This window comes from Protopterus annectens, chromosome 6.part0, assembly GCF_019279795.1.
Source record: "Protopterus annectens isolate FY-2018-M chromosome 6.part0, PAN1.0, whole genome shotgun sequence".
NCBI lineage: Eukaryota > Metazoa > Chordata > Ceratodontiformes > Protopteridae > Protopterus > Protopterus annectens.
Window position 1 is genome coordinate 1,469,738,328 of NC_056737.1, and position 16,549 is coordinate 1,469,754,876.

Consider the following 16,549-nt stretch of genomic DNA (forward strand, 5'->3'; position numbering starts at 1 on the left):
ACTGCTGCACCACTGTGCCATTCAATGGATATATGAATAATCTGAATATCACCATGCACAAATATACACACAAGTGATATATACCTACTGTTACACATACATGCATTTTGCACAGAAAGGAAGTTTGCATGGTAGACAGAGATAAAGAGTACGTGTACAACATATATTTGCACTTGACATTTCTGAAAGCTGTTGCAGTCACAATACCAGGTTATGCTTAAAAGTCATGCAGTCACTAAAGTTTTTATCTCCAGTATGTAGAGTATAGCAACCCTGCAACAGTGCAGTGGTCAGTACAGTATCACCTGCTGTGCAGTTAGCTGCAGATTCATCACTGAAGTCTTCACAGTCGTTGTCTCCATCACATGTCCAGTCATCTGGTATGCACCTACCACTGGAGCACTGAAACTCAGTATGGGAACAAGTTTGAGAGCAAGACAGCTCATCGCTTTTATCTCCACAGTCATCATCTGAAATACAAAGCCATTGTGAAATTCATTTCAATTTGCTTCTAATAATTTATGATTTAGTAAAACAAATATTATCATACAGGTAAACTATAATGCCTAGTAGCCTGATTTTAAAGTTTGGTACACAATATTGATTCAAATGTACAAATAATCTGTACACTGTGATATATGTGGGGTAATATAATAAAGTGAACTAGATAATTAACCTTTCACTATCCAAGGCTGCCCTATTATACTGAAAGGCAGGCTATAATTGTTTCTGATTTATATGTTATTTACTGTTAACTGGTACTTAGGAGCAATCTATGTTTTTGTATTCTAAATCAGTCTCTGAGATTTTGTACTTTCAGAATCCCCAATCCCTGATTTAGAGTTGGTTTAACTCCTCTCTTTACAAGTCATGGATTCAAAATATACCTTACTTGTATAACCACATTACAATGAACTGTCACTTTCCAGTGTAAATTTAACAGTAGAAAAGAGATTTACTTTTAAGGTATTATTTTTCATATAATGCTACTCTTTTAAGTTATTTGTTTGAAGTATTATACAGTCTCATGGTTATGATGCAAAATGGATACATAAGTGGATACTGGGCTGACATAGTTCCCTGTTTTAATTAACATACTGATTAATAATTGCTGAGTAACCCTACTAAAGCCACAGTCTGAGCATAAGTTTTGGTTAAGACACTTGCTTATAATTTTTAGGAGGCGGATGTTTTTCCTTTATCCTTAGTTATGTCAAACTAACTATTCTGTTTCCTCACCTTCAAAATGACCCACTATTCCTTGTTCAAACTAACCATAGCCTCTTTCAGTAGAGCCAAGAATCATACTGTACAGGCCTATCATTCATGGTGGATTGTCTTTTCTAATTATGACCCAACCCATCCACCTTTCTGGTCAGAAGGTAATGTGTTGTGTCTACTTTGCTAGAGTGAAACAGGAGTATTCTTTTATGCTAGACTGTTCTTCTCCATCTGGATCATGGTAGAACACTATACATTTCTTGAATGGAACCTTTAAACGCCATCAATGCAGGTCCATATTTATTTATTTGCAGTTTGGTAATCGGGAAAGTCCATTGGGCCAAAATGAGCCCATTTTCAATGGAGGCCTGGGGGGAAAAAAAGCTCCATATACATTTTTTACAAAGCTACTATCAACAAAGTTAACAAGTAAAATGCAATTTTCAAAAACTATTAAAACACACAGTAGTAGTACCTTGCAGCCCTCTAATGGATTGGGTGAACTGACCAGTCACCGCTCATTAATTCTCCATCTTGACCTAATCCTCTGCTGCACATGCATACTGCTTGAACAAGGGTCATGAAGGCTGAGTCACAACTCCTTTTTTTTCTATTACTTAAGTGCCAGGATCTCTTTAGGATGTTTAGCATATTCATTTCATGCTCAAGCATGAATTAAGAAATCACCTTTTCAAACAAGCACATTGCAAATGCTGGGGTGCAGTTGCATAAATCACTCTCCTTTTCTAGTTATTCTACTTTGATTTATCTGATCTCTTCTTCCATTACAGTATAACGTCCCAAAACACCCCACAAACATCCCTTTCTTTATTCTCCTCCTCTGCATTTTCTTTCTTCTGCATAAGTCCTGTCTTTCAATACCTCACAACAACACTATTGCACAGGCTCTATTCAATGAACACTGTCATATTTGTAAATCATTTTTTTAAGTACCATTCAGTAAAATGTACAGTTGTGACCCAAATGCTTTATCGAATTGCCTTTTTATTACTTCAGTATTTTACTTAATTATAAGTCACTCACTTCCCTTTTATTCCTTCATTTGTATTAAGCAATTTCAGTGTTTATTTGTAATAATCCAATGTGTACTGACACCAGATTGAACTTAAAAATGGTTCACTGGGATCAGTGTTTAACAAATGCAAACAATATAAAACAATAAATGAAACATTTGGACTGGAATGTAACATCTCTATATTATTTATCAGTCATTTAATGAATCTTAGGAGACCCCCACCATGACGTATATTACTTCATTTTCCTTCCAAGTTATTTATTACTCGTACCTTAAAAGCCTCACAACTTAATACCAAGTAAACCAGTTATCAGATGTGTGTACATATAGTAAACTGCTTCCGCACTTTAGCTAGGGCCCAGGTATATCTAAAAGCCCTATTCTCAGAAATGCCATACTGTTATAAAAGCAAAGCCACCACTATTTGTAAAATTTAATTTTATAGACCTTAAGTGACATTATTTTTTGATTAAGGGATATTTATATATCTGATCTCTCAGAAATGTGAATGGGTTAACTATGCAATATTTTCTCTTAAGACTTATTTATTATTTTGCTTTGTTTACAAAATAAGCATTTCACATTAATTAATACTGACATCTGCCTTCCTCATTGAAGCATGCAAGAGTAAAGCAAACGTCACACAAATTATGAATATTTGAATGATTTTACAAACTGGAAGGAAAGAAGCTGAGATGGATATAATGAACAGCTCAAAAGAAAGGAAACTGTTTTAAGATTGTAAAATAAGTGTACAGTATTTAGATGCTTACCTGAATCACACCGCCACTTCTTATTAATGCATCTCCCATTTCTACAGGTAAATTGGGTTAGAGGCTCACATGTTGGGAAATCTGCAAAATATGTGAAAACATGCAGATGTAATGTTACTGATAAACACATGTACATGCACACGCATGTGTGTATGTATGTATATATATATATATATATATATATATATATATATATATATATATATTAAACACACATAACAATAAATAAAATTTTGCAAGAAAAAATATACATAAAAATAGGGGTTTAGAACAATTATATTTATAACACAGAAGATTATAATTGGGTCTCCAATCATAATCCGAACATTGTGTTCTTGACACAGATGACAAGAAATGTACCCCGAGTACAAAGCTAGACAGGTGAATCTTGGCATCCATGTCATGAACACAGCTCTGTAGTGAATGGAAATGTATCTACTCCATGTAGTACTAGTTACAGAAAAAAAATCACTAAGTGTTTTGCCAGCTTTCAAATTAAGTAGTTTGCAAGCACTGTGGGAAGTATTTATTAATATATTATGCTATTTCAGAAAGTAAATAATGGATTTCTGACACAGATGGCAGGCAGAAAAAAAAAAAAAAAACTTTTTTTTTTTAATTCTGCTACTTTTGTTTGCTGGCTAGTACTGGCAGGTTTTATCGCCTTGTGCTTACCTGCTCTTAACAAGTGAAGCATGGGCTCTTAACAATTGGTAAGACTGAGTCTTACATCGGAATTGCTTAACTGGTTTGTCTTTGTCATGATATGGGACATAATAAATGTAGCCCATGCATCACAATAGTAATTACACTCTACTGAAAAGAAAGAAAGAAAGAAAGAAAGAAAAAGAAAGAAAGAAAGAAAGAAAGAAAGAGAAAAAGAAAGAAAAGCATATGCTCTGTTCCTCATACTTTCCTGTACTGCAATATATAACTATTCAGAAAATATGTGACTTGGAGATTTTCTGATTTCATTGTATGAGCATGCCTCATTTAAGTTTGTCGTATCTACCACCCACATTTTTTACTCTCTGCTTAAATGCTTTATTACTTTCAAGTTGCTTAATTCATACTCTTAAGTGGTCATATACTCTGGCAATTGAAATATATAATAAATTTGTTTCTTATTGGAGTTCTGCTTAAACTAGTAATAACATTTAAAGAAGACTGTCTTGTTTTTAATGAAGTTGTTTAAACCTCTAGACTTGGTGGTGCTTACATAACTTTATTTGTTTGTTGCTTTTATGTAAAAGAAAAGTCCGTTCCGAGTACTATTTTCTGCAGAGTCCGTGGAAGAAAAGCTCCAAAGATGCTGGTTATACAATAAAGTACTGATGCACAGGAAGAAAAAACATGATATTTCAAGAAACGTGATAGTACAATAAAACAGTGTTTGCAATTGTTCTACAAAATGTCTAAATGTTCAACAGAATTTACTTCATATGAAACTTTAATCTTTTAAACAAGTTAAGCCTTATTGATCTTTCCTGATAAGAAATATTCCAAGATGTAGAAATCAATAACCTTTCGATAGTGACAGGCATTTTGCTATATCAGTGTTAGGATACATGCAAAGTATGGCATAGCAAATAAATCAGAGATTTATACAAGGCACATAACATGTCTATTTTTCTTGTTTTTACATTTTCAAAATAAGAGGCTAATTGTTTATAACACCCTAGTATTTAACGATGTTATGTGTCCACATAAATGCAATTTACTACTATTTTTCTACCTATATCCATCATATAGTTAACTTCACATGACTTGGTTATCAATTCCTCACTACCTTCCTAGATAAAAAAGTCATCTATATATTTAAGGTACACCACCACCACTGACATGGATCACAAGGAATTAAATAATACGGGTTACTTTTAATATCTTTAATACAAGTATATACAAAATATCACATTTCTCACATTTAAATTTAAACCTAGTTTTCTTGGTTTAAGACAGTATTACTTTCTGACAAGGTATAAATGAATACAGCAACAAAATGTAAAAACTGAAGGAAGTGAAGAAGCTGAAATATGAAAGAAAACATACGAGTGATTGCCACTCAGGTGGTGAAAGTGTATAATGTGGACTGGAATTTATAGTGGAAATATCTAGACGTATTATGGTAAGAATCAGAAATGACAGTGACAAGCACGGTTTATGATATCAACCTATTGTGACTCATTTTTTTTTTATTTTAGTTTCTAAATACTTTTTATTTTATCATTTCTTTTATAAGCAAGGTGAGATTTGCCACTCGTTTCAGTACTTTAGTATTTCATAGATGAAGTTTCCATTTGTCACTTAAAATTCTATTTATGTTTAGGATATATACTGAGAATTATTAATTAAGTCTATCTTATTCATTTTGACCTATGTGCTGGTTAATATCAGCAAATAGTTTATCTGCTTTTTATCTTTTATGTCCTTGAAAATACTATCTTTGCTGGTCATGTCATATCCCTTATTTAGAAACATTTCTTTCAGATTGTGTAGTTCTTTGATAAACACTGCCTTCTGTTGTTTATCTCAACATCCTTATAGAATGACTTTTAATAATATGTTTGCTATATATAGGGTGTCATCTCTTACCATGCAAATATATATTACTAAAGATGGGTTTTATTGTATTTATCTATTTATTTATTTATTTTTTTTGTTTACCAGGAAAGTCCACTGGGTTTAACAGAACCCATTTTCAGTGGAGGCCCAGGGTGAAAAGCTCCACAGTACAGAAAACTAACAGCTAAAATTACAAAGATCAAATTTCACAGAAATTAAAAAGCAATTACAAGAATAAGTATGTACAGATTGTTGAGAGAACAATAACAGGAGTATACAATCTTAAACAATCAGCAGAAAAATAAGTATATCTACATAGCTTATTGGATCTATAAACACTTGCTACATTAGCACTATCTTACACTAAAACAGTTGTTGTTGTCTTTCGGCTTTTCCTGATTAGCGGTTGCCACAACGGAACTCTGGTCCACTAATGAAATGACTGGCAGTAGATTTTCATGAACACCGAGGTGCCAGCTCGACGTTCAACCTTCAATGAAGGCACGCCCATTTACGCATGTCTTTTGAATGCCCACCCAACTGCGGGGAGGTACACCAAAACAGTGATGGCAAGAAATAGGGAGTTACACATTTTCTAGGGGGGGCTTGTTACAAGTACATTTCCAGCATGAGGAGAAGTGATTATGAAGGGAAGTTCTGAAATTGGAGGGATTTTTAGTTCTTCTAATGGATAGAGGTAAAGCATTCCAGCTCTTGACTATTAAGAATGAGTAAAACAAGATGGCTGGATGAGCGGTTAGGTTTGTGAACATGTAATAGCTTCTGATCCCCTGATCTAAGTGGCCTGTTTTTGAGGTAGTATCTGAATGTAAAGCACAGAGCAGGACAGTCTTGGGATTTGAAGAGGATTTTGTCAGCTTTTCTGTGGAGTTTAGACAGTAAAGTATGCATTTCTTTTTTCTTAATAACGGAAACATTAAAATTTTAATCCGGGTTTTTGACCAGACACCTGACCACACCAGTTAAGGTATAGACTTGTTTATGTGTGGCATAATTTTAATCAAATCTTCCTCACTACCTTCCTAGATAAAAAAGTCGTCTATATATTTAAGGTACACCACCGCTACTGACATGGATCACAAGGAATTAAATAATACGGGTTACTTTTAGTATCTATGGACTTTCTTGTAATTCTAAAGGTAAAGAGTTTCAATGAATTTTTATAGTACTGAAAATAATGTTTTTTTTTTATTTTATTTCACTGCAAGTCATTTTAAAAATATTATGATTAATCAAAATACATTGCTTAGATGGGATTCTGGTAATGGCAGTTTAACAATGAAGGAATGTCAGTTCTTTCTTAGATTACAAATGTGATTACTGACAATATAGGTACTCAGATTAACATTAAGCCATATCTCTAATAAGGATACCATTTTTAATGGAAAAGGACTTTCTCTTATGAATATTAATTGTAGTGGTTGTGATGTGGATATACCACCACTGGCAACCAATATGTGATGTGGATATCCCACCACATCCAACCAATATGTGATGAATCTCCACCTCTGGGCCAGTAATCAAGGAGCCTCCATCCTCACCACTGGCACCTGTGGGGGGCATTCACTGGGAGGATAACAGGTACACATACAATCTTTCCAGATGCAGCTCTGCATCAAGTGCAATTTCCCTTAAGAGCAAACAGAGACTGCAGTCAGTCTGGGGCTGGTTTCTGCCTCTTTCTCTAGATCCCCAGTAAGACTCCCCACTGGCACAGCTATAAAGTTGAGATCTCAGCTGAGTTTCCAAGCCAAGGCCTCCAGCACACCCTCTCTGTCCTGCCATTGTTTCGTGCCCCTGCCCAAGTAGCTGACACACACACTTTTTGAGATTTGATTTACACACACACACACACACACACACACACACACACACACACACACACACACACACACACACACACACACGTACACACCAGGGAGAGGCTTGCATAGGTTTACTAGCTATGCCCCCTTTTGCCCAGAATATAAGGCAGTTACAAATGCCACTGCACACTACTGCTAGCTACCTTAAGGCTCTTCCAAGGGTACCCAATATACTGAGTGAAATTAATATTAATACAAATGGTAGTTTGACCAAGAGCAAGCCTAGTAGGTGTGGCCTACACAGTGCCACCAAATAAATATGCAAGTACTCTCAGAACTAAAATATCTCTACAAATATCAACCACAATGAAAGGTTTAAATATATTTAATAATAAATAATAAAAGAACAAGAAAATACTAAGTATATATTCACAGTGACATCAGAGTTCAAATCATATGAATATTTAAAATAACATTGGAAGACAGGCTCAGACAAATAAAGAAAAACAATATCTAAACTAAGCTTCACTATATTCCCGACTGAATCTAAGAGAATCACTATTCCCTAACAGCTTACCTAATAGAGCAAGGAAGGTGATGTGGGAATGGTCCTTGTTGTTGTTGTCAGGCCCAAGACAGAATACAGAATGCCCTGTCTCACTACGAGACTTCCCAAAATAATATTTAAAATATTACTTCTGAGATAGCTTGCAGAATGACCACTTCAGGTTACCTGCCTTCTAGTTCTCATGCAAACCCCCATTGTTGGAAGTTCGAAGGACTTGGCACCTAACTGTAAAAGTACACACACAGTGCTTTTGCACAGATCTTTGGCAGGTGCTGGAAGTCATAAAACATTTGCATACCTCCACATTTCCAGAGTAGTAATTATTTCACCCCAGAGACAATGCAGAAAGCTTCCTAGTACAGATTTTGTGTCTCTGGCTTCATTGAAACCTGAGATCGCATCTTTATGGCCTAGCCTATCAAGTGATTTAATTTCAGATATCTTTCTAAAGTTTGCTGGACTGAGGTTAACCTCCTGTCTAACAGTTTCCTCTCTTAAAACATATACATTTAAACAGTTAAAATAGTGTATGTACATTTCTTTTCTCTCCAGCAGGACACACTGTGGATACATCTCAAACACAAGCACTTTACAGATACCTTTTCAACCCAAATGTCTCTGCAGATCATTTTGATATACACATGACATACGATTCAAATGCATTTGCAACACCAACATCTTGTGTAAATTAGTCTGTGATTCACAAATGACATCTAACTATTTACAAAATATTCCAGCTAACTGTGCTGGCAGTACCTCCTTTCATCACAGTGGTGATATATATTTTTTGAATATTGTTGCAGTGTAAATGAATGTACTGATCTGTTAATAACTGAGCTGTAAATAGTGTGAATAGTTTAGTTTATCAAGTTGTGACCTTCAGTGTAACAACTGTTTCTCCTGTTATCTGCATGTTTGCTATACTATTTGGTGTTCAAAGTTCAGTAAAAATATCCAGTAAAAACAAAACCATTTACCCATGCAAGGTTTATGATGGAGTAGATAACTCTTTCACTAACACAATGGAAATTATTTTAACAGTTGTTGAGACAGGACTGCTGCTTTTTCAAACTAGTAGTGAAGAAGGTGGTTGTTTAAATCTAACTGCTGTTAGTCCTATCAACAAATAAATCATTAATACAAGTTACCAAATCTACAAACAGTGCAGGGGACTCTATATTCATGCCATGAAGCAAAAGCCTGAAATACACTTCCTCGCACTAGTAGAACCACTGTCAACTCAATGTAAAAAAACTTCTCAAAAAATAATTTATCAGACTAATGGCTTTTCTCAAGTAACAGTCCGGCTAACTTTGAATAACTAACTATGTTCTCCCTTACTTATAAAACTATCCTACTAACATGTTACTATCGAGTTCAGGTGCCTAGGCAGTGAGACATTTCCCTGTGGTGCATTTGACTGGGGACACATGGCTGAAGTGACATTCAGCTGCAGAAAAATATGGCTGTTTGTAAATTCCCTGTGGGCAAAGAGAAGAATACGTTGCCATGCCCACAACTGCAATAACCAAATGCACAGGGGGAAAACAATGTCCATGGTCCCCAAGGGAACATGAGACAGCAGGCAATATAGCAGGCATCAGCAGCTGGCTGGCCAGAAGGCATGTCTGTGGCAGTAAAAATGCAGTGCACAATGGGCAGTGCCTTTATAATTGGAGTGTGTGGACCACTACCCCCTTTACAGTGTCTAGGGAACATTACCTAAACACATACTTGAGCATAAATGTGGCTACAGTAGCCAACAGGATTTCCTCCATGCTGTAGCACAGTTGTATATGTTGTAGTTACATAAGTATGTACTGTACACTGAGCAGAACACTCATTACTTTTTCTGCCACCATGCATTTGGTTATTAAAGCTGTGAGCATGGCAGTGTGTGCTTCTCTTTGCCCACAGGGAATCTGAAAACAGCCATATTTTTCTGCAGCTGAATGCCACTTCAGCCATGTGTCCCCAGTCAACTGTACCACAGGGAAATGTCTCGCGGCCTAGGTGCCTGAACCCGTTATTATCCCACCCACTCATCCTATCCTACCAATGTATTACCTTACTTAACTAAATAGAAACTACTTATTCACTATCACCACCAAAAGCTCTTCTCTTCACTTAGTTTTTCTCATTCTGACCTCCTTTCTTCCTCATTTCACCTTTCTCTCATATTCTTTAATTTAATTGAACAGAAAGTGATTAGAATATAATTTATTTGTATTTATTTATTTTTTTTTTTGCTGACTGTAAATACAACTATATAAATATTCTCACATTCTACTGCCAAATATAAGCCATGTGTCACAATATGCACCAGTGGACTAGTCTTTTACTATATACTGGACACCTGTATTATTGCAACACCAGACAAACTCAGCCAACTCTACCTGATTATTAGCTTTTATATAAGTACTCTATGTTATAATATCCGTCATGTTAATTTCTGAAATGTGATGTCCTTTTATCATCAGATAACCAACTGTCAGGCCAAGGGGAGCTAAATCAGTGACCTTGAAAACAAACTTCTAAAACATGCCCACCCGCCAGTCACATTAACCATATAGAAAGTGAGGCAATAATAAAATTAAATGACTAAACACCCATGAACTAGATCCTGCACTTCTGACCACTAACCTGCAACTATTATCACTAAACCAAATGGCTTTCCTCAAAGAATCATGCTCTACACTTTACCCTAAGTAGGTGAACCAAAATCACAAGGGAGGACAGACAAGAGATCTGACAAGCAAATAAGGCTGATTAGAGCAGAATAAGTTGAAAGTAGGAATGTAACATTCACTCTTGACTGACACACTGAGGATAAAAGCTTGTTTTTTATAGGGAACTGTACTGCTGATTCAACTGCTTGCCATTCTGCTGAGACTACAACCCAATCATCCACATTGGCAGGTTAAATATCTGCCTACATCCACCTTCATCCCTTGCATGTGAATTGCGCTTGTGAAAGGGTTTGTGACCATTAACAATTCCAAATATTAGAAAAAATCAACTTAATTTTTTTTATTAAAAAAAAAAAAACAATCATAATAAACCTGGACCTGCAGTTCAAAATCATTCCTGTGCAGCTACAAATATTGGAGCACTTATTCTTCCTTCTCTAGTTCTTGAGAATTAATCTCGGAATGCTTTCCTTCCTACCATCAGGGTCTTTGAAATTCATGCCATATACTTTTTTAATACAACTGTTCACTAGAAAAAAAACAAAAACAATCTTTGCAATAGTTGGGGAAATTAGCGTAAATGCTGAATCTTTTTTCTTACATACATGACCCATATAACATTTTCCCTACCATTTAGCTGTTTGGCCTGATTGCTCATTTATAAATTAAAAACAAATAAATAAACAAAAAAACAAAAAAAAAAAAAAAACAAAACAAACAAAAAAAAAACAAATAAACAAACTCATGGATTGCCTGCATGCTAGATGTTGCCAGTTTGACATAACTGAGAGAAAAATTTGTTACTGGGCTCTCAGGACTGAAATCTCACCATAGTGTTTTTTTTTTTAGGATATAGAACTTTTCTTTCCCACACAGCTGCAAAATAACTTTATATGTTCTCTTTAAGAGAAACACAGAGTTTAACCCATTCTATCATTCTGAAATCCAGGCAAACACAAATCTATTCTCTTTCTTTCTTTGTTTTTCTTTTAAGTCTACCTTCTTAGGAGTTAACATTGTCAACTATGGCATGTTAAAGAAGGATCTGCCTATATTCCCTATTGCCAACTTTGTTTCATGTTTAGTACCTTGCCCTATTAGGTTCATAGATTCATAGGATGATACTAGGCTATTGGCCTGGAGGCCCTTATAACCCTAGCCAAGAATTTCACCCAGGTTCCCTCAAAGTCAGCACCTGTTTCCCCTGTCCAGCAGGGACACAAATGGGATTCCAGGGGTATATTTTTTGTTTCCCATCCAGTCATCCAGATTCCTCTTAAAGAGGGCTAGAGAAGTACTCTGCTTGACATGGAGAGGGGGTCTTTTCCACAGATGGGAGAGTCTTTGGGACACAAATTTATCCCGCCAACAAGTTATATTAAAATCTTGTTCTTTGTCTGCAGTGACACTTGAATAAATATTAAAATGTCCTTGTACACCTTCACCAGACATTTTGTCAGTATATTATTAATCTTTCATATCTCTAACAAAATATTTTCCCTTGACAAATCTACTGCTGCTAAGGTAGTAAAAAGCATCACACTGTGTACTAATAACAATGAATCAACACTATGTCATGTCTCCTTTCATTCATTTGTTACATGGACATTATTTAACTCCCTTTAATATGCAAAAGAAGATCTCCTTTCTTTGTTTCTTAAACGCCATTGTTCACTATATGTTTTTCTTTTGAGAAAATTACAATGACTTTTTTTTAAATATACTGCGTGACCTTTTTTAGAGTGAAAAATAAGCATGGATGCTTTAATATAAAATGCTGAAGAGTTCTCAGCATACAGCAATGCATACCATTTTGAAATCATAGTATGGCAAGGAAACTACTACAGTATGTTGATAATGGGTCTAGGACTATTCACTGAAAGCACATTTCATTGAAACACATTTGACTGGGCACAATTCACTGAAAGTTATATATGGCCTTTTCCCCACTGTAGTGTGACCCTGGAGTTAGTATATATAGTAAGGGGGGAGTGGGGAGCACCACCCCCCACATTTGGGAGTGGTGGGGACATAGCCTCCCACCTATTTTAAATATTTTGAACTATATACATGGATACTTGCAATTCCAATAAATTAATCTTTTCTGAACATAATATATATCCAAACTATGTGGGGGGCTCCACACCCCACACCCCCAATGTGGGGAATGGTGCCCCCCACCCCACCCTTGCTATATATACTAACTCCAGGGTCACACTCCAGTAGGGAAAAGGCCATACATAACTTTCATTGAAATGTGTTTCAGTGAATTGTGTTTTCAGTGAATTGAGCTTTCAGTTATTTGTGCACAGTCATTTGAGTTTCAGTGAAATGTGCTTTCAGTGAATAGTCCTGGACCTGCTAATAATACTATACATCTCTGATTCTAGTGATTTTGAAGTTCATAGTATACATACTTTACAGATGCTGCATACTTTAGTCACTTAGGCCATTAGAGGGCAAAAACGAGACAGGTTGAATAGACCAAATTACCCTTCCCAGTATCCAATGATTTATGAAACATATGTAATGAATTGCTCTTTCTTATATCAAAATGTAACATGTTCCAAAGTCTAACCATACATGGTGTTACAAATGCCATTCTAAGACTGGTTTTCCAGTTATTCATTAAGTGCATGAGGGCACTTACTGCTTTTGGAATTATGATTTAGTCAAAATTTCACCATTCAGCAACATTCTCATTTCATCTTGATGTGCTGCACAGACCAAGCTTAACTTTCCTTGCAAGTATCTATAACTTAATGAGTAATGTTCTATCAATACCAGACTTACTTGCATGGAAATGTGGAATAAATCTTAATTAATTTTGTAAATTTCATCTTACCACTTTCTAATAACAACAGATACAAAATACTGAGCTGTAATCTACCATGGGTCTTATGAGCATTGAGTGCCTTATGACCACAGAGTGCCTCCCCAGTGTAAACATTTGTTTAATATCATGACAGCTGTTCTATTCATTTTACTTTTCATAAAATGAGCATTTGTCTTCAATTTTAAGCTATTACTAATTCTAACACCACAATCTTTATAGTCAAAAAGTGGAGGAAATTCAATGGACACCCCAGACTACTTTTTGTCAAAGGAAATAGCACACAGAAAAACGTAATTCCACTTTTATTTTGATTGATATTAAGGCCACTATCATCAGGACAACTGGTTAAACTATTAAAGTAGTTGTTAAAATATTTTTGTCACATTCACTAGTAAGTAGAAGTCCTACTTTAATATCATCTGCAAATGCTGATATCCAAAAAATGCTGTTAGATGGTAGTAATAATAATTAGATATTAAACAGAAATGGACCCAATACAGAGCCCTGGATACATGTATTGTAATATTTGTTCAATCTAAAAATAACTTCAAATCTTAACTCTTTGTTTTATATTATAATTCAAGTCTTAATCTAGTTAATGATATATGAGTATATAGAATATCTATTCAGAAAATGAAAGTTAATTGGTGAGGGATACTGAAGGCCTTAGAAAGATCTAAATAGATGATGCACACTCCTAGGCCCTGGTTTGGTGACATACCTAGAAGGTCATAAAAGTCAGAAAAGTTGTCAAAAGCAGATATATTTTAATAAAGTAATGTTGAGACAGATCACATAATGGTCAGGTATTGTTATCTGACTCAATTAGAGAAAGTAAACATCTTTCAAAAGTTTTAGCTCTGACAGATGTTAAACAGATCAGTCTGAAGTTTTTGATAGAATCAGCGGCACAACCCTTATGGATTGGTATGATGACAGCAAGTCTCCAATGTGTTGATATAATGAAAACTTGCTTTTTTTCAAAAAATGTATCTGAATTTACAAAGTAATGAAGATCGTAATGAGCAAAATTACAAAGAACCTATAATAAAATTGGTAAATATAGACTCAGAAAAACATAAATAACTATATACACTATGTTCAAACAAATAAGATTTATTATCACAAACGTGTTGGAGTATATATAAAGCTGAGAATGAAGCTTGTTCAATAGATGTGTAGAATGATGTTGCACTGATGACATAAACTGGTGAAATATATTGGGTACATGTGGTAGTTACCTTTTAGAAAAATGTTATTAAAAGACAAATTAGGAGATGATTTCTGAATTTTTTTTTAAATTGATTGCCACTTATTTTTACCATTCTTAGAACTGATTAAAAATTTTAAGCAGTTATAATATTACAATAAACATTCAGTGAATACATTCCAATTCAAAGATTTTAAATCTAACCATTTTTGTAATACAGAATTTGTGAAAGGTGAGCTTAGTTATTAATAAGCCATGATCTTTGGATTTTATTTTAATAGGCGGCTTGTGCAGCATTGCAAATTTCCATGAAATTTGTAAATATTAATGCCATTACAATTTAATTTAGCAGATACTGTTCCATAGCTTTTTTAGAATAATTACAGCCCAATATGATGTGGACTAAGTCAGTTTCATCTGATCCACAAGCTATGCAGGGCACTGAATGGCCAGGGAAGTATTTTTCGATTTTATAAGTGGGTAAATAGGTATTGTTTAGAATCATCACATGTGCATAAAATTATTTAATTAATGGTATAAATATTGTTCAACTGGAATATTTTGGATAATATATCTTTATTTGTGATGGAAGAGTGCTTATTAGTCTAAAAGGAGGATATTAAATATATATTCTGAAATGTTTAATTTGAAAAAAAAAAAATATATATATATATATATATATATATGTGTGTGTGTGTGTGTGTGTGTGTGTGTGTGTGTGTGTGTGTGTGTGTGGGTGTGTGTGTGTGTGTATTAGAACCAGCTTTGTCAGAATAAAGGAAAGAGCAAAGTTCAATGAAAAAAATGAGCTTTTTTTTCTAGATGAGACTTATTTAGAAATAAAGGTAAAAGGATATTTAGAATTTGAATAATAATTGGTAAATATGCCCCCCAGATTCAGCAAGCAGTCGTGCAGGAATAAGTTATTCCTGCATGGCAAGGACTGCTCCTGTTCAGCATGGCAGAGTACCATGCATATGTATGAAGGTGCTCTGCCGTGCTGTAAAACGGGCATGGTTCCATGTATGAGTGCAGGGTGTGTGTCTGAGAGCTCTCAGAAAAACATAAATAACTATATACTAGAAATCTGGACAAAGCCATAAGGGACAATCTTCCCTAAAAAGCCAAAAGTTGATAGAATAACAGATTTAGCAGGTGCTCATAGCACACACCTGTCAGAGTAAGGAATGTGGACAAAGCCATAAGGGACAATTGTCCCAGAAAGCAGAAAGTTGATGGAATAACAGGTTCAGCATTAGCATGGATATTCTGAAGGGTACAAATAAGAAAACACAACAAATATATATATTTTTTTACCTGCAATAAAGTTTAAGTGTAGCTGCATGGGTGTGCCCATTGCTTAGCTACACTTAGCCCAGCTGAAACAGCACGATAAGTTAAAAAGCAATAGATATCAGCATAAGTGCAACAGTATAGTGGTTACAGTATAAGCCTTGCATGTAGTCATTCACGGTTCAACCCTCCCAAAAAACATTTCCATTTTGTATGTGTAAGCATTAAAATTTTAATTTTGTGCATACTTATGTACGAAGTAACTGATTTTTCTCAACCAGAGTAGTGTATTAGGCCCAGATGTGAGGTGTCAGTGTAATAACGTAGTGAAACCCCCATATAAACACAAGTGCCCCATACAGTATAGTCACACAAGAATACATCACAGCACATTGGGGGATGTCAGGGAAGGTAAATAAATCTATATTATGTAATGAATGATGAATCAATCTCATACAGGTGGTACACCAATATAATAAAACATAAGCAATGCTAAGCATTGCACAGCTATGTTGACCGGGTGTAAGCATTGTG

General features: G+C 35.0%; 1 protein-coding gene across 1 annotated transcript in view; it reads right to left on the reverse strand.

Annotated features, from left to right (window-relative positions):
• The window catches only part of LRP1B (LDL receptor related protein 1B), a gene marked incomplete at its 5' end in the record, with an annotated part of 5,941,474 nt that overhangs the window by 4,733,089 nt on the left and 1,191,836 nt on the right, over positions 1-16,549 (reverse strand). The window contains 2 exons of the mRNA XM_044073672.1: positions 306-470; positions 3,031-3,111. Of these exons, the coding sequence (XP_043929607.1) occupies positions 306-470; positions 3,031-3,111 (246 nt within the window). The remainder of the gene's footprint in view (positions 1-305; positions 471-3,030; positions 3,112-16,549) is intronic.